Source organism: Cystoisospora suis (assembly GCF_002600585.1).
Source record: "Cystoisospora suis strain Wien I chromosome Unknown contig_1232, whole genome shotgun sequence".
NCBI lineage: Eukaryota > Apicomplexa > Conoidasida > Eucoccidiorida > Sarcocystidae > Cystoisospora > Cystoisospora suis.
The window spans coordinates 24,404-45,719 of record NW_027154033.1 but is presented as its reverse complement, the minus strand read 5'-3'; the positions used below and the strand labels follow the sequence as shown (position 1 = coordinate 45,719).

The window sequence follows — 21,316 nt, the reverse complement described above, 5'->3', positions numbered from 1 at the left end:
CCCTTGAACTCTCCGACTCTGTTTTGTGCTAGTGAACAGTTTCTTCCTATCACTCTTCCCGCCATTCCTTCTACCTTATCTCCGTCTGTCTTCCTTCTTTCTTTTCTCTCTCCTTCCGAATCTATCTCTTTCCTATTCTTCACTTGTTCTTCCTTCGAGATCTCCCCACAGATAGGCTTCGATGTTGCCGAACTCACCCGAGAGATCTGACGCGTTTGAAGAACATGAAGAATGAGAAAGAGCTCGAGGCCTTTCTCTCTCTCCTCTTCTTCTTCCTCCGTCTTCATGATCTTCTTCTTCTTTATCTGAGAAAGGTGAAGACGTTCTTTTCATGAGAAAAAACATCTCATTGAAAGGTTCACGGGAGAAGAATCGAAACCAATCTCCACATGTAGCTCGTATACTGTAGCCTGAGAGAAAAGAAGCGAAAGAGAGACCAAGAAAGATCAATAGACAGAAAAAGAAAAAGAGAAGAGACACCTGTTGGGAAAACGCATGTAGAAGAAGTAGACCAACGACCTACTCTCCTACCAAAACAAGAAGAGATCTATCCAGCTATGCTCTATCTATCTATCTATCTTTAATCTATCTATCTATATATTTGGTCGTCGTCACAGGGTAGTCAGTGTTTTATGACTCCAGATGGATCTCAAAGAATCGCGCCAGAATGTCCCCTGAGAGAATTTTCGATCACATGCAAGCGAAGACTAAAAATTCTGTACAGACACCAAATGACTTCAAAAGATTCTGTGGCTCTTCCACAGGAAGATCTATGTGCCATTTAAAGAACGGAAAATCTCTAGAAACTCCTCAGAAGAAGAAGAAACGTCTTTATCTTTCTCAAGTGCATACATTATCTCAATCTTTTCTTTCTCTCTCTTCCTCTCTCCCTTTTCCTCTCTCCCACTCTCTCCAGTTACGTTTCTCCCTTCGCTTCTTCGTTTTCTTCTTTCTTTCTGCTTGTCTTTTCTTTCGTTTCTTACCTGCCTGTCTCCACGCAAGCTTCGGATAGCTCCGTTCAAAAAGAAGACGTAGAGCCACGGGAACAGGGAGTGCACCTCGCTGCTCGAGATAGGCGTAAAGCTGTCTTTGGAAGAAAGAAAAAGAGAGAAAGAAAGAAAAGAAACCGAAACAAAAATATACTCATTTCTCTTCTCTCCCTTGGCAGTGAAGAAGAACACTTTCTCAGAAACTAAGAAAAAATCGGGGAAGAAAGGGAGCCATTGAGAAACCGGGGGAAGAACTCGGAATCAAGAACAACAAACAAACAACAGACCTTTCTGAGGTGTACATACACCCGAAACAAAACGGAGAGACGAAACACAGACGTGCAACATTGAGGTAAATCCAGAGAATTTTCTTTCTCTCTCTTTGTCTCAAGTGTCTCCTCTCTCCTATCCGTGTCTACTCTACTCCAAACTTCAATCCCTTCACCTTATACACGAATACATACATATATATTTAGATGTACGGAAATAGTTGATATACATGGACTCCTGCTTCATAAGAATCGAGATGAGACTGAGAATAGACACCCGGAATTCCGCAGCAGTCCAGCCTTGTTTACACTCTCTCTTCTGTCTACAACACTATCTCTTCTATCTCTCCTCTCTCCCTTTCTTCTCTTTCGTCACGGGGAATTTCTATGAAAAAAGTGAAGAAAGATAGGCAGGGGGACAGGAGAAGACGCAGGTGAGTTAGTGCAAGAGAATAGAAGAAAGAAAGAAAAGAAAGAAAGAAAGAAACACGAAGACAACAACACCGTCACGTGTACTAGACACACTTGAATGACTAAAGGCGTGTATACACACGTATGCACCATGTATATATGTCTTCATGTATGTATACGTGTATATATATATATATATATACACGCCACATACATGTAAGAAATACCAGATTGAAGATACAGAGGTAGACAGAGTAAAGGTTGATAGACAGACTGAAGGTAGATAGGCTAAGATAGATATATCAACAGAGATAGTGGTTCGTGAGTAGAATTTGCCGGGGGAGGGAGAAGAGACCCGAGGAGAGCATGTGTGCCGTCCTTACTGAGCAATGAAGAGGACATTTTGATTCGCTTGTTGACGTTTGAAATAGAAGAAAGAGTCACTCGTCTTGTCGGTGCCGAGGTGTCTTAGCCTTAGGATTCGGTTGTGTAAAGAGGCAGGCAAATGGACAGGCAAACGAACTGCTCGCAGTGAAGCCAAGCGACTAGAAAACAAAGGAACAGGATAGAAAGAAAGAAAGAAAGAAAGAAAAAATGAGGGAAAGCAAAAAGAGTAAATCAAAAACGAAGAAACGGAAGAAAGAAAAGAAGATACATTACGAGCTGCATAAACCTTCAGGCTACATGCTACGCTGTATATACGTTCACTCGGTGGATACATAGTAGTAGATGGTGTCCATACACTCATGGACATAGAGATTTTATAAGTATACCATTATGTGTATCTCTAAGATGTTGTGTCTGGAGAGATTCTCAGAGAATGAGGAGGGTACATGTAGCAGTCATGAGAGCAGTATAAATCGACGGAAGATGGAGTCATTCTCCACTCTATGAAGATTCATTCTCTTCTTCTTCTTTGGATACGTTGCTGTGGGAGCGAAGATTTGGAGAGACTGAATTGTTTACACGTATGTATAGGTCATCCACGCATGAGAGGCAGGCAAATAGAGAGACAGATAGATAGATCGTGAGGCTACCTCTCTATCTATATCTATACATACATCTCTATATCTATACATACCCGACATACGTGTATAGATATAACAGTAGGTCTAATGAAAGCGCTTGACCGTGTATTCGTGTATCGATTCCTTATGCTATTTTATCAGTCTTGAATCCGATCCTTCTCGAATCGGAAAGAGCCGACGAAGGACAAGAAGAAGAAAGAGACACACATCACTCACGAATAATGCGGCTACACGCCTCACACCACCCCTCCTCTGTATATGCGATAGACAAAGGTAGATACATATATACTTATAGGAAGAGAGAGAGAGAGTCTTGTCTAGGGAATGGGACCAAAGGAGAAACTGTGATACTTTGCCTCTCTTCCTATCGCAACTCAGAGCCACTGACGAAAGTCACTCGTAGCCTACCTCTCAACAGACGTCTAGCTAGATACACACGTATACATATTTTAAGTAGATATACTAGATATACATGAACATAGAGCGATTTATATCCTCGCAGATACATAGACATTCCCACCGCTTCCTGAGACACACGTCACATACATCTATCTACCTGCACATTTATATATATAGAGATAGATAGATGTATATACGTATCTATGTATGGACATATATATATACATATAGAGAGAGAGAGAGGGAGGGAGCGCCGGCGATGTGTGTCTTACCTTCTGAAAGAGACGAAGGCTGTTCCATTGGTTTGATAGGGATCGAGTTCATGAGGAAGAACCCTAACTCTTTCGACAATGCCGAACTTTCCAAAGTATCTCCAGAGCCTTTCTTGGAGATATTCAGGTGTCTTTCCCATAGGCAAATTCGTCACTTCGATTGTATTTGGTCCATACAGATCCGCTCCTTCATACCCTGATCTCGGGTGTCTATACAGCCAGTCAATCTTCTGTCGAGTGATACGAGAGATCGCTGGATAGCGGAAGTAATCAGAGGGAACTCGGCGAATATACTTCTTCTGAAAGTACCACTTCATCTTTGTGGCACCTGGCCGAGAGGAGAAGCAACGGGGCGACAGACCCCATGGAGAAGAGAAGAAGAGAGAAGAGGAAGAAGAGAGAGAAAGGTGACTCTGAGAGGCTTGGAGAAGAGGAAGATTGAGAGGAAGAGACGAATCAAAGAGATGTGAAGAAGGCGTTGAAGGAAAGTTACGGTGTGATGCTGGACCTGGGGGGAGAACAGAAGGACTGGGAAAGATGGGAGAGGAAGAATGAGAAAAAGAGAGAGGAGAAACAAGAGAGAAAGAAGAAAAAGAAGTGACGCAAGAAGATGAAGAAGAAAGACATCGACGGGATGAGGACTGTATAGGTGGAGAAAGATGAAAAAGAAATTTGGGCGGTTTAGAGAGAAGAGAGAAATCACTTTTCTTGCGAGGGAGACAGGGAAAGATTCCTCGTGAACTCGTGAGAGAAGAAATATCCGGAGAGAAAGAGAGAAAGAGTGACTGAGAAGAAGAGCTTTCACGACGAAGATGAGAAGAAGAAGAAGAAAGAGGTGGAACAAAACTCCGATAGAGGATAGGAGAAGGCAGAGATCGAGGTGGCGTTGAGATTCGGGAAGAAGAACACACTGCAGAAGGGACGAAAGAAGAAGAGAGAAGGAGAGAGGCTGAAGAGGGAGAAGAGCTGAAAGAACTAGGAGAAACAGGAGTGTGAGGAGGAGAAGAAAGACAAGAGAATGAAGCAGAAGAAAGAAAGAATGTATGGGGAGAGATGCAGAGAGATGATAACGATAATGAGGGAGAAGAAGAAAAGGAAGAGACAAGAGAACGCTCAATACAACAGCAAGGACAAATAGAAGAAGAGGAAGAAGAGATAGAAGACGAAGAAGAGAGATGTGAAGGAACAGGGGAAGGATTGACTTCTTTTCGCCTTGAGATGGTCTGCCCTTGCAAGAAGGGGGGATTGACGCGAGTGAGCCTAGTGAGACGAGGGGCTCCCAAAGCCGTCCTCGGTAGACGGCGAGGAGGAGAAGAAGAAGCTGCTGGTACTGCCGACATCTTTCTCTCTCTCTGTCTTTCTATTTATCTCTCTATCTTTGGGGAGATAGAGAAAGAGAGGAAGAGAGAAATGAAGATAAGAAGAAAAGAGACTTCATGAACGCGAGGGAACTGAGAGATAACCTACTCGAGAGGAAGGTTTGAAAGGAAAATACAAGAGAAAGAGAGAAGAAGGCTTGAAGGGAAGTGCAAGAGAGAGAAAGAAAGAGAGCGAGAAGGCAGTGTAAGACGGAGAGAAGTACGTAGATGTAACGCCAGGAGAGTAGGGAGGCTAGATGAGGAAAGAGAAGGGACAACGAGAATAAGGTATGCATTTACATTATCAAGGATGAACTGAAGAGAAGAAAGAAAAGAAGAGAAATCTTTCATTGTAACACCATCTCTATAAAGGGAAGAAGTCTGATAGACGGGGAAAACTCATGAACGAATGGCCTGTCTCTCTAAGTTAGGAAAGTGAGCTTCGCCACCCCTCCATCATTTCTTTTCTTTATCTTGTCCATAGAAAGTCAACAAGAGACTGTTTCTTCTGTCTCTCTCTATCTATGTGTTGAGCAGGATTCCTTTTATCTGCAAGAAACTTCCTCTCTCGGATTGTACCTCCGAGGAGGTGTCTGTCTATAGGGGAAGGAGAAGAATCGATCGAACGTGGCTGGATGTGTGTAAGAGAAAGAAGACTCATGCACGACATGTCACTTCTGTTAAGAACAAAAACGCATGCAAGCACATGTTAAAGAAATAGCTGGACAACAGCGGGTGGAACAAAAGGGAGAAGAAGAGTGAAGAGCTGCTATCTCTCTTATGGGAGCTAGTATGTGCGACGAGGATGCTAGGGGATAGAGAGAAGAACTTCCTCGACAAGAAGACCTGTACAAACTCTTCTCAAAGGGAGAAAAGGACAGGACTTCTCTCTATGAAACGAAGAATGAAAAGAAGAAGTAACAGAAAGGGCGGGGGTAGGGAAAGATGTTCGATGAGGAGTAGTGCTAGATGGAGTCCCAAGCTCGTAGCTGTTTTCTCCCTTGCATGTAGAACTCAAAATTTCACAAAGAGACGTCAAGAAGAAAAAAGAAGGATTAAGGTTCTTTTCTCTTCAAGATTTCCTTCTTAGATCACTTGGAAGAGAATGCGAGGAAGAGGCGCTTCTCTTTCTATCTCTCTCGTTGTCGCTCGTCATCTCGTCCTTTCGATGTGCTCTATCGCTCTCGTCCGATTCTTTCCCTTTTCTTCTTCGAGTGAGGTTAACACACACAGAGGGAGTTCATGATCTCTTGTCAAAAGGAGCGAATTTAACGCGGTGGTTTTCTCTCTTCTCTCCGATTCTGCTATCTGGAGTGCCTGCTTGTCATCTGCGATCGCTTCCTCGGGTGTATGTACACCTCAAGAAAACGCACACATATTCTCCTTGTTCTTCAACGTCCACCCAAGCGGTTCCTTCTCCGTACTTCTTGTAACGTCTCATTCTTCTATGGTCTTTTCTCTTTTCTCTCTCCTATTTCAAAGCACTTGTCTTCTTTCTTTCTTCCTTCGTTCTTCTCTCTTTGTCCCTTCTTTCTTCTGTCTCTCTTCTTCTCCCCTCGTGTGTGCTTTCTTCAACCGGCTCTAGGCATGACTGTCTGGTCAGGTTAAGAACTGAAGCTCATAAGTCCTTAGCTCTTTGTTTCTGATAGCAAAGAGAGCTCATCGTCTTTGTCTCTTTCTGCTTTCTGAAGTCTATATCTATCTCTGTACAAGGTCCAGAGCGGTATCTGTCACTATGATAATAATGGTGTATATACACCTTCATGCTCTTCTACCGAGAAGCTTTTGGCATGCATAGGGAGCTTAACTTTCTTTTCGTTAGCTCATTCCTCAGTTTCTTATTTTGGAGAAGCCTTTCAGAATATCTCTGTATGTACACCTGAGAGACAATGTGAAGAGAGAACGTTCTTTCCTGTATCTCTAAGCAAGGGAGAAGAGAACCACAAGAAAGAAAAAGATGCTCATCGTCACAACCGAGGTCTTTGCAGGAAGAGGAAGAAGAAACTGAAGAAGGAGAAGAAGAAGAAGAGAATCTTTCCTTTCTTCATTCTATGGAACGATGGATCTTCCTCCTTCCTTTTCTTTCGATCGCTTCTCTCTCTCTTTTCTTCAGAAACTGTACTGTTTCTTTCTCGAGTGTCTTCTCCTCTCAGATCTTCCTTCATCTCCTACCTCTCCATCTCTCCTGGACTTCTTTTCCTTACACCACAATGAAGAGAAAGAAAGGATAAAAAGCCAGAAGAAGACCTCTCGAGACCCTTCAATCGAATCTTTTCCTACGAGAGACACAAGGAATAGAGACGAAGAGGGAGAGATCTCTTCTGAATCTCCTTCATATTTGAGAGATAGAAATGAAGAGAATAGGAGAAGAAGAAAAAGTTCTGGTAATACACCTGAGGCGAAGAAGGGCACTCAGGGAGAAAAGGAAAGAGGAGAAGAAGAAGAAGGACAACCTCTAGAGAATGGAAAAGAAAGAAAGGAAGGAGACAACAAGGCTAGTGAAGATGAAGAGAAGAAGAACAAAAGAAGAAGAAGAGACATTTCCAGAGAATCGGAAGCTGTGAATTCTATCTCCCCTGCTCGTCATGATGCTTCAAACTGTTGTCTAGAGGGGAGGAAAGAAAACCTCCACGGAGAACAAGAGAAAGAAGAAGAACGTAAGAAAAAACACAAGAAAAGACAGTCAAATGTCACCTCTGCATCTTCTTCTTTCTCTTCTTCTTCTTCTTTTCTTCTTTTTCGCGATTCCTTGCGATCTAGTGTAGGTCTCCTACACACGTGTCCTTGTCTGTGCGTGTCATCTCGAGCCCATCCCCATGAGGGTGAAGATCTCTTTGCCCTTTTTCTTCATTCCTTGCAATCTCTTCTTCTTCCTTCTCTTGTTTTACCCCTGAGTAGGTCTATCATCTCTGGAGAGTTGAAGGCTCTCGAGCTCTTCTTAAAGCCGTTCCGTAAAGGTCCTCTAAGTGGAGGAGGCAGAGAAGCATGTGCAGACAGCGTTTACAACAGAAAGATAGAAGGGACGTCTATCAGTCGTGATCAAGGTGGGGATCTATTCAAAGATCTTTCTCTCGATCAAGAAAAGAGAACGAAAGACAAGACAGAGTGGTCTCCTTCTACTGAAGAAAGACACAAGGATAATAGATGGCATTCTCGAGATCAAGTCGCGTTCTCTTCTTCGTCGTCTTTGTCTCATCTCTCTAACGTAGAGACCGTCGGTGGCTCGGTATGTGAAGGAGATCTTCTTTCTCCTTCGCATCCTCTCTCTTTTCGAAGCTTTGTCAGATGTCTGAAGGAGAAAGAACGAGAGAGCTATGAAGTGCTCGACAGCTTCAAACAGATTCTTCTTCTTCTTCTCTCTCTTGATACCCCACCTTTCTCTACTTCTTCCTTGTTCTCACCCCCCTTCCCCTCTCAAAATCTCCTTCTCTCCTCCTGTACCTCTTCTACTTTTCTCTCATCGAGCTTTCCTTGTGCTTCAAAGTCTTCTCTTCTTCTTTCTTCATCTTGTCTCTGTCCTTGTAGGCATAGCCTCTATACATCTCTTTGGATGAGTCTATTCCACAGTCAAGACACCCTCGCACTTAGAACTTCTACCTTCTTCTCTCTCTTTCCTTTCTCTTCTTCTGGTCCTTTCAGTCTTGAAAAGAGATGCGGCTCTTCTTCGGAGGCAAGAAGAGGCTGTCGTAGATCTACACATCGCGACACCCTGCGCCCGTCTCGAAGACCAGCAGAAGAAGAAGAGAGAGAAAAAGAAGTGAGAGAAGGAGGCATTTCCTCACGTTTAAGTCATCTTGGTGGAGATAGAGGAGAAGAGAAGAGCGAAGAAATGAACGTTATTTCAAAAGATAGCGAAGAGAGATTAGACATAGGCAACTTCCAGAGGGATCAGGAGGAGAAGAAGAAGATAGAGAAGAATAGCCTGAAGACAGATGAAGAAAGAAGAAGAAGAGAGAGAGGAGAAGAAGAAGAAACCGGTATAGCACATATTTCTTCTCTTAACGATCAAGAAAAGAACTTGAACGACTCCATTCCGCATAAAAGCAGTGAAGTGAGAGACATATCTAGTTCTTCTATAGAAGGCCAGAGCGGTCGACTTCTTCTTCCTAGGAGAAATACCACTCAAGATCTTCATACCGGAGAAGTTACGGACCTTTCAGGAGAAGAAGAGAATCTTCCGCTTCTTCTCCGTGAATGTATACATATGGGAGTTTCTCTTCAAGATCGGCAATATCTTCTGTTTCATCTCTGTACTCTTAAGGTCGCTTGCTTAGGACTCGCGCATGCAATGGAACGGTTTATCTCTTATCTCCTCGAAGCTTCTATGTCTTCCTCTACACGTCCTTCTTTCCAGCCAGAGACAAGAGAGAGAGAAAGTGCGGAGAACGTCCGGAGCGATGAGTTCCTTGACAGAGAGACGAAAGGAGATTCTCAAGAAGAGAAGAAAGACAGCTGTCCGAGTAGAGGGGGAGGAGGAGAAGAAGAGACGAAAGAGGAAGAAGAAAGAACGAGTTGTTCTGGGGATGTTGCAAGAGAGAAGGAAAAGAATGAAGGAGAGATGAGAAAAGAAGTTGGGTCGATTGAAGCTCTCATCTCCACTACTACTATTACTACAACGACGACATGTCTTAAAGCTGTGCGCGTAGATACCGAAGATCATTTAAATATCTCTATAGATGGTAGCCATGCTCCTTCTATCATAGCAAGGAGTTCTCCTACAGACCTAGCTACTTCCATGAATACAGAGAATGGAAAGAGAGAGACGAAGAAGGAGATGAAGCACCTCCTAACACACGAGGAAAGTCAGAAGAAGCTCCGGCATTTCAATTCTTCATACTGGTCTATCATTACACGCATGCAAACTCTCAGGTCTCTTGCGTCTTTTATGGCGATGAGAAGGAGAGTGAAGAACGGAGAGAAGAGAACAAGGAAGTTCTTCTCTTCTTTCTCGTCTTCTACGTCTACCTCGACTATGAAAGAGATTCACAGACTTCTTTCTGTTAAGCAAGAGGCGGATGGTGGGAGCGACGAGGAAGGTGTTGCTGCTTGTGTTTCTCCTGGAGTGTTGTCTCTGGGGGGAGTGAAGCTCGCGAAGGAAGACCTTGACTGTATCGAGAGGCGAGAGAAGAGGAATAGGAGAGAAGAGGAAGAAGCAGAAGAAGACGATGCTAATGAGAGGATGAAAAAGAGAATGAATGAGGGAGAGGAAGAAAAGGATAGGAGTGGCAGTGGTAGGAGTCGATCAAGTGAAGCGACACAGAAGAAGATTCAGAGTGATGGAGAGAAAGAGATGAGGCAGAAGAAAAGAAAGAAGAAGAATACAGATGTCCCAGAAGAAGAGGAGAAGACGAAAGAGATAGAAGAACAAGAAGAAGAGTTCCTTCTTTTCCCGGATAGAGTCGTCTGGAGATTAGGCCGTCTTATGAGAAGCCTGAAGCACTTACACAAAGCTGTCTTCTCCAAAGATTCTCAGTAAGTTGCCGTTGAGAAGGAAGAGGTTTGGAGGCAAGGAAGGTTGTAAGCCAGTCATCCTATTTGTTTGATAGAAAGGCCTCTTCATACACATACGTCCACCTACACACGGCCGCTATGTTCTTATATCCACATACATTCACATGCAGATGTCTCTCTTTTTGTCTCTCTCTCTGTCTCTAACTGCATGTCATCATAGGCGGTAGCGCTTCTCCCTCGACATAGATAGAGATCTAGGTGTGCCTCTAGGTTCGACTTTGGAGTGCAGCTGAGACAAGGAGAGATCATAATGTCTGCTGGATGTGAGAAGGTCTAATTTCTTTCCTTCTTTCTGTCTAAGAGAGTTCTTCATACATATCTCTATACATCTTCAGCGTCTCTTCCTGTGTAAGTACACCTCGTGTTTCTTGTAGCTGCAAAGGTACTTCTCACGTTCAACGAGAAGAAGATGATTTACGTTCTTCTACCGTAGACAAACATGAAGTCTTTCTCCCTTTCCTTCATTCATTCCTTTTTCTCTTCTAGGAGGAGCCTTCTATCTGAAACTACTTCTTCTTCCTTTTCATCTTCCCCTTCTTTTTCTTCTTCTTCTTCCACGGGTGTACAAGCGAGAGAGGCGACGAAGGATATTCGTCTACCGTCAGAAGGAGTAGATGGAGAGGGCGATGAGGATGACGGAGAGAACATAGATACACAAAGAAAGAACGAATCTTTACACATGCAGAAGCAGGTAACATTTTCCTGCGACGGAGACAAGGCTGAGACAACCAAAGAAGAAGACGAAGAAGAAGGAAAAGAAGAAAAGAAAAAGAAGAAGAACGGTTTGGAGAGAGAGAAAGAGAAGGACAGAGATGAGGAGAAAAGCGATAGTCAGAGGCAAGGAGATTCAAGAGAAGCTCGGAGAGAAGAACAAGAAGAAGAAGAAGTAGAAGGGGGTCTCAGAAGGAGAGAAGAAAGGACGTTATGGGTCTACGATGAGAGACAGAAGAGAATAGAGATGTTGAGGAGACATTCCGTTGAAGAGTTGCAGGAACTATCCAAAACGCTTTCTCAGGCATTTCGTTCTTTTCCTCTCTTCTTCTCTTTCTCTCAGGTGCGTTGGTGTCTTGGTGTACATACACTCCTTAAGCTCCCCACGATGGTATACATCTGGTCTTGTCTATCTGTAGATAAATGATCGGCTGCTCTGTCTTCATTCATCTATCTCCTTTATCATATGTGTCTGCAGCGGTCTACAGAAATGTATAGAGAGGAGAGAAAGTATTGTTGTCCCTCATATTATGCTCATGTGCTGACTGGCTTGAAGAGTGTAGACGGGGTGTACATACAAAGGAGTAATCTCTACTCTTCTCTCTTCTTTTCTTTTGCATGCATGAGAGATATTTGTTCTGTCTCTCGAGACGATCTAATGGAGAAACCTTGCGTTAGTGGGCCGTTTCTCAATACTCACACCTACTTTTTTCTTTCTGTCAGTGCAGACGACTCCACCTTGAGTCCGATTCAGGTGTCTGTACACCCCGTGGCTCCTCCGTTGTCTCTACTTCTACGTGTATAAAAATCTCATAGAGCGGGGGGTCCTGGGTATCTATCTATCTATCCATCTATCTGTCTAACTATATACATATACATATATATATATATGCCTGCGTGAGAGGAGAGTGATGAGTTGACACTTGTTGATTTAGCTAGATATAAGAACTAGACCCCTATCTAGCTACTCCAAGGCTCTATGACTGCGCAATGCAGAACTATGTTTGTCTATGTAGACATCTCTCTATATGAATATGTATCTACTGTGACTTGAGGTATTCGCCGACAGGTCTTTCTCTACTCGGCCATTAGCTATCGCTGACCTTCTTTCTTCCTCTTTTTCTCTCTCTTTCTAAAATCTTCCTTTCGTTTCTCTTCGTTTCTGTCTCACTTTGTCTTTCTTTCTTACTTTCCTTCTCACTCTTCCTTTCTTCTTTTTTTCTTTCTCATTCCTGTGCACGCGACTCGACTATCAGAGTCTGTGTATACTTGCGGTTCCTTTGCCTTCATTCTTTTTCTTTTTCCTTTTCTTGTTAAACCGCTTGTAGGTCGACAGATTTCAAGCTTACCAGGATCTACCGAAGACTTCGGCAGATTCAGAAGAGCTTCCTATCATTCGAAGTGATACAAGTCTCTCCTTATCATCTGCCTCTACTGCCTCGGCGTCATCGTCTTTCTCTTCTCCATCGCATTCAACTCCTTGTCTCGTTTGTTCTTCTTCCTCTTCTTCGTCATCTCTTCCAACTTCTTCTCCCTCAGGAGATCCTAAGGGGCCCTGTGAACTCAGTCCAAACGACAGAGGGGAGAACAAGAGGACGTTCTCTTCTTCTTTTTCTTTCTCTTCCTCTTCTTCTTCTACCTCGCCACCTTCTTCATCTTTCTCTCTGAATCTTGTTAGCCCGGAGGTAACTGCATCTGTGGCGTATGGAAGTGAACCCAAGGAGAGAGAAGAACGTGAGCTAAAGAGGTTGCTATCAAGAAAGACCTCCTCCTCTCCGACTCCATACGAGGCAAGTAGTCGATTCATCTCGTCTTCAACAGCCTCTCTTTCAAGAGAGAAAGACCTTTTTTCTTCTTCTTCTTCTCTTCTTCTTGGATCTGATATGCATATAGACAACCATACGTCTTCATATATAGAGGAACTAAGTCAGTTGGTAGGGGAAGAGATCGAAGATCTAGATCGCCGTGTTCATCTTGAAGAGAAGCTTCTCTCTACTCTTCATCGACTATGTGAGGATTCTGCAATGGGCTCTGAGGAGATAGGGAGTGACAGGGATAAAACACAAGAGAAACGATCTCCTTCTCCTTCTTCCTCTTCTTCCTCTCCCTCTTCTTTCTCTTCTTCCTCTATCTCTCCTTATTCTGTCACCGCCGCAACTCCTTCGTTAGTCAAACCTTGTTCTTCTTCTTCTTCTCCTTCTTGTTCTTCTGTATCATCTCGTGTATCTCCTCATCCTGCGATAGTCCGAAGAAGTCTGTATATACGAAGAGAAGCTGAGGAACATAGACAATCCCAGAAGATTGAAAGTCTTCGTCGCTTAAAGCGGTTGAAACATAGGCGTTTCCTGTGGACTCTACTAGCTCAGAAGGCAGGGCTTATAGAAGAAGGGGGAGAAGAACAGGGAGAAGAGAGGGAGAAGGAGAATACCAGCCATAATAAGAGACTGAGAGAGGATGAGAAGAGGAAGACGATAGGAGGCCAGGAAGTACAGAAGACACCAGCTTCTCTATCTATATCTTTTCATAAGGAAGATAACTTATATAGACTACCAGATCAAGAGAAAGAAGGAGAAGAAGAAGAAGATGTGTTTATGTTAAAGATCACCAGGCCTGCAGAAGCCAGGAGGATACCCCCTAGTGTCGAGAACGTAGAGATAAGAATGGTCGATAATGATAGACAGAAGGAAATAGACTCAAGTAGAGAACGCCAAAAGAAAGGAGAGATAGAGAAACAGCACGTTCCACAAGGTATGTTTCCTAGAACTGAGAGAGCCACTGCATGCAATCCAGGAAACATCGACACTCTCCTCCAAGAAGAGAAAGAAGAAGAAAAAGAGGTAGAAAGCTCACGTCTCATCTCCGATGGGGGTGCAAGTAGAAGAGGAAGAACCGAAAGACAGGAAGAAGAAGAAGGAGATTTCTTTTCATTATCTGCCTCGTATCAAGATTTATTTATGTTTGAAGATGACGGCGACCCATCGCGTGAGGATCCCAAGATTTCTTCTTGTCCTGCTCCTTCAAAGAAAGATCAAGAGAAAGTTGAAGAGAAGCCGCAGAACTTCTTTCTACGCTCCCTTCCTCGCTTCAACGACTACTTCCCCTCTTTTCGAAGAGAAAAAAGAGAAGGAGAGCAACCGTTCTTTCCATCAGGGGCAGCAGGAGGAGGAGCAGCAGGAGAGAGGAGAAGAAGAAGAACAGCAACAAGAGAAGTCGAGGGAGGAGGAGATGCGAAGAATGCTCTTCTTTCTATATGGGCCTGGGGGGGTATAAAGGAACAAGCGACGGGTCATGTTTGGAGCTCTTTGAACTTGCCTACGAGGGAAGAGGAGGGAAGAAGAACTGAAAGGGTAGGAGAAGATGAAAGAGAAGAAGAAGAAGGAGAAAAAAAACGAGAGAGGAGAAGAATCAGGAAAAGAAGTTGCGGACAGGTGGATGAAGGGGGAGAAGAAGGTAGAGAAGATGATGGAAGAGAAAGAAGTGACGAAGAAGAAGAAAGGAAAGAGAGAAGAAAGATAGATGGAATGGATGAAGGAGAGGAGAGAGAGAAGACAAACGAGATAGGAGAAACGGCGGAGAGCGAAGAAGTTAGAAGAGAAGAAGAAGAGAAAGGGATTGAAGAAGAGGAGGGAAGAAAGTCTTCAGAGGAACAAGCAGGAGAATATCTCCACCATTTAAGTAGAGAAAATGAGGAAGAAGAGAGAGAAACGGAGACGGAGAAAGTCGAGAATGAGACAGGAAAGAAAGGACAGAAAGAGGATGTGAGGAACAAGGAGAAAAACGAAATCTTTCAAAGTCAGGCCTTAGGAGGAGGAGAAGAAGAGGAAAGAATGAGTAAGGAGAGTGCAAATCAAGACTTTCCGACTGGTGATGACCTAGAAGATAAAGAAGAAGAAGCCTTAGGAGATAGACAGAGGAAAGAAGACGAGAAAGAAAGACAGAGAACGAGGGGGAGAAGAAGGAGAAGAACAAGAGAAGACTCAGCAGCCTCTCCGGAGAGTCAAGCCTTCAAGCGAAGCAAAAGAACCGACGAATGCGAAGAGAAAGAAGAAGAAAGAGCAGAAGAGGAGAGAGAAAGGAATGAAGAAGGAGAAGATTCGAAAGGAAGAGACACTCGAGGAAAAATCACAGATGGAGAGAATGAGGGACGAGAAGAAGGAGAATACGAAGAGGGGAAGGAAGAAGAAGAAGTGAGAGAAGAAGAAGAAGAGCTGCACGAAGAAGATCAAGAAGAACAAGGACAGGATTCTCAACACAAAGAAGAAGAAGATGAAGAAGAAGAAGGAGACCCAGAACAAAGAGGAGAAGAAGAACATGAGAAAGACGGGGAATATGAGAATAAAGAAGTGTCAGAGAGAGAAACGTTTCATGTGGTCGTGGATGAAGAAGATCTCGGCGACGATGACGTCCTAGCTCTTGCAGCTCGTCTATGGGTTGCAGGAGGAGAAGGTGAGATTCTAGGGGGGAAGACCTCCCAGCCAAAAGGATGTGGATCTTCTAGTAAAGAAAAGAGGATAGATGCCTCTCTCCCTTCTTTATCTTCTCGTCTCTCTGAGCCTGCGGTCTCTTCTTCTGCTTCTACAGATCTGCCTGGGGTGGCTCCTTCTTCGTCTGCTTCTCCTTCATCAGGGCAAAGAGGAAGAAGCGGTCCCTCGTCTAGCACTGCTGAAGCGATACGATCGAAGAGAAGTCGAGAAGGAAGAGGGAATGTCACCCGGATGAAGCCAAGAAGTCTTCTTGATCCGCAACCGAATGAAAGACGTGAAACGTAGGTTGCTTCTATTCTTCCCTTCTTCTCTCTTCCTCTTTTTCTTCTTTCTTTTTCTCTTTCCTGAATAGATGTTTTTTTCCTCTTCTCATGTCTCGTTTCTCTCTTTCTCTTTACTCTCTTCATCCGCGAGTATATCGCATGCCCTCTCTTCAACACCCCCACCCCTCTTCGCCTGGCTCTCTCATCGTCTCTCTATATATATATGTGTCTATATGTGCATGTGTATGTATGTATAGATGTACCGTAGGTATACTCCTTTGTGTTAATACATAGAGGTTCTCTATGCAAAGGAGTGCGTTGAGAGTGTACCTATTCTCTACGTAGATAGACAGCCCTTGTCACATGTATCTCCAGACTCGAAAGGAACTTGATATGTATAAACATAGATGTATATCATGTTTCTATAAGGTGTAGAAAGTCCGTTACACACCGTCTTCACACACAGTGAAAGACATACATAGACTTCGTCGCTATATTAGAATATTCATCGGCGCTACTTCTACAGGACCTCTCCTCAGTTGAAGATAGAGAAGAGAAGATTTGCCTATCGATCTATCTATCTAACAAGGAGGCACCGCACTGTGGACATACATGAATACATACTCATACGTCTTTGTATATACAGACATATTCATTTGTATGCATTTTCATACATACTGGTACATTCACACTCATACAGAGAGGGAGTATGTTCTTTATGTCGACCGTAAGGTACGTCGATGACCTACGGTAGCTTCCCTTCCCAACTCCATTCTTCTCTTTCTTTCTCTTCTTCGAGTGAGTTTTCTTATGATCTGTAATGACGCGACTCTTTTCCCTACAGCAGTAGCCTTGAGAATGTCTTGTCTATCGCACACCAGAGAGAAAGAGAGATGTGTGGAAGAAAGAAAGAAAGAAAGAAGTGGTTTGAAACCTTTCGATTTTTTTCCTTCTTTTTTCTTCTCCCTTCGATGACAAACCATTCACTTTCTGTCTACTCTCGGGTGTATGATGAGGTATCTATCGCTGTCTTCTGTTTCTCTCCTCAGTGGACACCTTGACCATGGTTCGATTCCCGGCATGTATATCTCACATAACCTCGATCTCTTCAGCATGCATGCATCAGACAGAAGAAGATACGAATGTGTGGATGCACGCATACGCATATACATATATATATATATACATACATATATAGAGAGAGAGATGTGAGGAGGTGTGTGTGGTATCTGTCTCTTCTTTCAGATAACTCTAGATGTGTATGTGTACTTTTCGTCTCCTTTTGTCTTTATCGCTTTCTCTCTAAAGCACCTCCATGTACTTCCTTTTGTTTTCTTCACGTGTATACCCTATATACAACGTATGACGTACTGTAGCTCCAAAAGGCCCTGCCATCATAACTTACTTCAGACTCTCCCTACTCTCACCACCCTCATACATGTCTTCGTTTCTCTTCGTTCTTCGTCTCCTCTCTTTCTCTTCTTTTTCTTCCGCTGCTTCTCTTCTGCGTCATCTCTCTTTTCTTCTTCGACTACTTGAACTTCTTTTCTTTTTCTTCTCTCTTCTCTTTCTCACTCTTTCGTCTGTCTTTCAGATGGGATTCTTCTGACTCCGAGAGCCGTAACACTCCCCGCAGCGAAAAGACTTCTTCTTCTTCTCCTGTCTCCTCGAAAACTCCTTTACAACGTCAGCGCTTACTTCATCCTTCTGGCAAGCGTACCACGCCAGGAGGGAGAGAGAGTCGCAAAGGAAGAAGAGGAGAAGAAGAAGAAAAGAAGAAGAAAGCACTCAAGGGAGAGGATGAACGTCTTTCATTCTTAAGATCTTCTCCTTCATATACATCTCCCCCTCTTGAGTTGATAAAGTTCTCTAATGGTCCTGCGGACGGAGAAGACGAAGAAGACCAAGCCAACGATACTAGAGTCGACGAAGAAGAAGAGAAAGACAAGTGCGAGACGGCCAGAAGGAGGAGAAGGCGTTCGTCACGCTTAGAAGAGAAGATTCTTGAAGGAGAAGGAAGAGAGCCTGAAGAAAGTGTCCGTCATAGAATGACTACTTCTCCTGAGAATCGATCTCCTTCACAGCGTCAGATAAAGAAGAAGAATAAGGATGAGAGTGCTATTGAGACTAGTCCTTCGTCCTATTCAGGCTCTCCCTCATCTAAAGATCGATACGCAGTGTATCGACGGAAGGTTGGGAATCCGGAGAGAGCTCGACAAGTTCTTAATGATCGACACCCCGGTGCAGGGGCCGCATGCAGATCTCAAAGAAAATGGAGAACGAGCGATGTAAGAAGCAAAAGAAAAAGAAGATCATTCAACTTTACTCGAGAAACGCAGAAAGAAAAAGAAGAGGGGAAAGTCACGAGGTTCTTTAGAGCGATAGGCCATGCACAATCTAGATAGCCAGATGGATAGACTGACTCTCTCACTTAGTTCAAAGAAGGAGTACTACAACAAGAAAGAGAAAAGGAGACTTTTGTCTTGAAGGGTGTCTTTTTCCAAGAAGAATGAATGAATGAAGAAAGGATGGAAGGATCTGTTGACAAAAAGAGAGGCTTCAAACACACACTTTGTTACACTTTCATTCCTATCTCTGTCTACGCATATACGCCAACATAGATAGATAGATAGAACTATACATGTAGATGTGTATATGATGTGAAGGTTATGAGTAGTATATGTATGTGGTGAGGTACTGTCGTCTTGTCGTGTGTAGGTGTGTGTATAGTAGCCCTATGTAGATGTATGTATGAATGAGAAAGAACTCGTCTATGGATCCAGCTGTAGAGATAGTTGTCTACATACACCACGAGTCAATAAAGCTGCATGCATGCATGCATAGAAACTTGATTCTGTCTATGTCTATATCTCACTTCTTTTTAGCTCGGGGGAAGATACGAGAGAGAAAGACACAGACAGAGAGAGAGACGAGGTTATTTTCTATGAGAATCTTTGCACGGGGCGTGCATGCATGGGTCAACGACAATTTCCGAACAGATTTGATACATCTATCTATCCATCTATCTGTGTCCTTTTTTCTTCTTCTTCTTTTCTTACCATCTTCTTCGTTTTCTTGTTTCTCTTTTAACAGGAGCAACTTCTCATAGCCGGCGTGAATATGTTCGGAGTAGGGAGGTGGAACGAAATCTTTAAAGTGAGGAAGAAGATCTGGTAGTGTGTCCGTCTGCTTTTGTCTATGAATTGCTCTGAGGTCATGGAAATGCCGGGTCTAGTATATAGAGAGATTGACGAGAGCTAAAGCAATGTGATTGAATAAGATACCTGTTTATGTAGAGAGGTTCGTGTGGAGACGGGTAGGGAGAGAAATTCTTTCGATATGCTGCATGCGTTGAAGGTACATATATTTAGATGTGCACGTTGTGCGGGTAGGTATACAGTTCGAGTATTATGCGTGGAATCTATACATTTCGTGGGTCCGAGTCCACCTGTCCTTGTAAAGGTGTATAGACGCAGCACGGCAGTAGTAGTAGTCGTACTATTCGAGTGTGAAGGTGGGTAGGTAGGTGTAGACGTGAATAGATAGATCGATTGCTAAATGACTAACACTGTGAGGGGGGATTTGTCTTCCGCAGTAATCCCTCTGTCTCTATGCCACTATTGAAGAAGGAGAATGATTTGCTTGTCTATCAGTCCTGTCAGAATGCATGGCTCATCCATCTATGTATGTGTCCTTTCCTTTTCTCATCCATGACTGATTGATTGATGGACTTCTCTCTTGTTTGTCATCTATCTATCTATCTTTAATCTATCTATCTATCTTTAATCTATCTATCTTTAATCTATCTCTGTGAAATCTTCTTGGCTTTGTCTCTCTCCCTATGGTTTTTCTGCTTGGGTTTGTTCTCAGTTTTTTTCTCCACTTCGCAAGTACAGTCCGATCCAGCTGAAAGACAAATTTCGCAGTCTTCAGAAACTTCTTCAATGCTTAGGAGATGAATGGAAATTTCTCTCATAAAAGCCGAAACAGCAAAGAGTTGTGCCTTAGCCACTCTCTACGTACTCCCCCGTTCTCTCTGAGGTCATTCAAAATCTTCGTCTCGCTCTCCCTCCTGTCTTTCTTTCTGAAGTTCGCCTCGTGTTTCACCCCTAATCAGTCTTTGGGAAGAGGATCGAAGGCTCGTTCTTCTTCTGTTGGAATCTCTTCTTCTTGTCGTTTCTCTGCTTCTTCGTATCAATCGGGTACACACCTCCTCCTGAGGGAAGAAAGGCAGTGAGTAGCCCTTATCTTTTTGACGAGGAGAAGCAAGGAGAGAGAGAGCAGCTGAGGATAGACAGTAGAAGATCGGAAGTGAAGAGAAACTCTTGAGTAGATGATCTATAGATGTGTGGGAGAGAGAGGTGGAAAGGTGGTATGTAGCGAGAAGCCATTTTTAGTATGTTTCGGTTTTTCCTTGGAGTGCCAAATGACTGAAGTGTATGTACACCTGAGATGGCATCATCATCATCATCAGCATGCATCAAACAACATCTTGCATTGTTGGGCTGCATATAGAAAGGTGTGAATCTTCATTTTCTTGTTGATCTCTTTTGAAAATGCAATCCTGATAGATGGATGGATTTCCTCAACAGATCATCGCGACTTGTCGGCGTGTTTTTAAATTCTTCTGTAGCCACTCGAGAACCTCCACCGTGTAACAGCAGCACAGGCAAAAGAAAGACCTCCTTGTCATAAAGCCTTCTGTCACTATCCTTACTATCACCCTTGCATGCTTGGCGACTTTCTTACTTACACATCTTCTTTCCTACGCTACGGGTGGCACCTTCAGGCTTAAGGGTGGTTTCTCATCTATTCTCCATGTTGTCTGAATGAATGAACGAAGGAGTGCCTCATTTCCCTCTGTTTCTCGCTTGCCTAGGGTAAAGGCGGAGCTGATAGAGAGAGAAGTTTATTTGGAGATCGTGGGGCTGAGACATATGAGGTGCGGTATGACTTAGCAGGCTATCCCTTCTTATCATGAAGGGAAAGAAAGGCAGGAAGAAACGCCACGTCTCTTCTTCTCCTATCTACGACCGTTACTATCACCCGTTGTATGGATGGGTAGGACCAACCAAGTGTCTTCGAATGCTGCCACGTGCGTCTCTGTCTCTTTCTGTATCACGTGTGTCTCCTTTCATAAGAGAAAAACAATCTCTTTTCTTCTTGTCCTGCTTTCTCTCTTCGCCAAAGATGCTCCCACTTTCCGTAGTAAAGAACTTCATCGTGCTCCTTCATATCTTTCTCCTCTTTGTTCGAGTCACTCACTCCTCATGTACACAAGCAGCAGCGGCACAGAGGACTAGTTGGTGATCATACTGCCCTTGTAATTACCCTGTGCTCCTTGTCCCATATATGTGACTGGATGTCTGTAGGTAATAATTAGATACGGCCATACACACATATATGATGTAATAGACATCGAATGATCTAGACATGTAGCTACACATGAAAGCTACAAAGAACATCTGAGCCCTCAGCATCTCTCTATACATTTGTCCTAAAGCGACTTCTTGGTGTTTTTCTCCGTACTTCGGAGTCAAGCTCACTGGCCTTTACTCGTCTTTCCTCTCAAGTGTACAAACTCCCTCTTTTCCCCGTTAAACATATAGATTGATTATATA

The 21,316-nt window shown here is 43.5% G+C and overlaps 2 protein-coding genes across 2 annotated transcripts in view; one reads left to right on the top strand and one right to left on the bottom strand.

Annotated features, from left to right (window-relative positions):
- Positions 1-5,527, bottom strand: part of CSUI_002898 (uncharacterized protein) — an 8,736-nt gene extending 3,209 nt beyond the window's left edge. Inside the window, exons 1-4 of the mRNA XM_068063097.1 lie at positions 3,369-5,527; positions 2,053-2,214; positions 984-1,087; positions 198-410 (exon numbers count right to left, since the gene is read on the bottom strand). Coding sequence (XP_067924928.1) covers positions 198-410; positions 984-1,087; positions 2,053-2,214; positions 3,369-4,708 — 1,819 coding nt within the window. The 5' untranslated portion in view covers positions 4,709-5,527. The remainder of the gene's footprint in view (positions 1-197; positions 411-983; positions 1,088-2,052; positions 2,215-3,368) is intronic.
- A 1,196-nt stretch (positions 5,528-6,723) lies between these two features.
- CSUI_002897 (uncharacterized protein) lies at positions 6,724-21,006 on the top strand. Its single transcript, XM_068063096.1, has 6 exons — positions 6,724-10,198; positions 10,724-11,291; positions 12,277-15,713; positions 17,290-17,983; positions 18,789-18,851; positions 19,566-21,006. The coding sequence occupies exons 1-6, from the start codon at positions 6,786-6,788 to the stop codon at positions 19,671-19,673; spliced, it is 8,283 nt and encodes a 2,760-aa protein (XP_067924927.1). The 5' UTR covers positions 6,724-6,785; the 3' UTR covers positions 19,674-21,006.
- The last annotated feature ends 310 nt before the right edge of the window (positions 21,007-21,316 follow it).

Bases quoted from the DNA above. Each gene is read 5' to 3' on its own strand.
- CSUI_002897 (XM_068063096.1), top strand. From the start codon at position 6,786: ATGGATCTTCCTCCTTCCTTTTCTTTCGATCGCTTCTCTCTCTCTTTT. The intron at 15,714-17,289 runs GTAGGTTGCTTC...TCTGTCTTTCAG, and splicing joins CCGAATGAAAGACGTGAAAC to ATGGGATTCTTCTGACTCCG. The intron at 18,852-19,565 runs GTGAGGAAGAAG...GTTTGTTCTCAG, and splicing joins GGTGGAACGAAATCTTTAAA to TTTTTTTCTCCACTTCGCAA.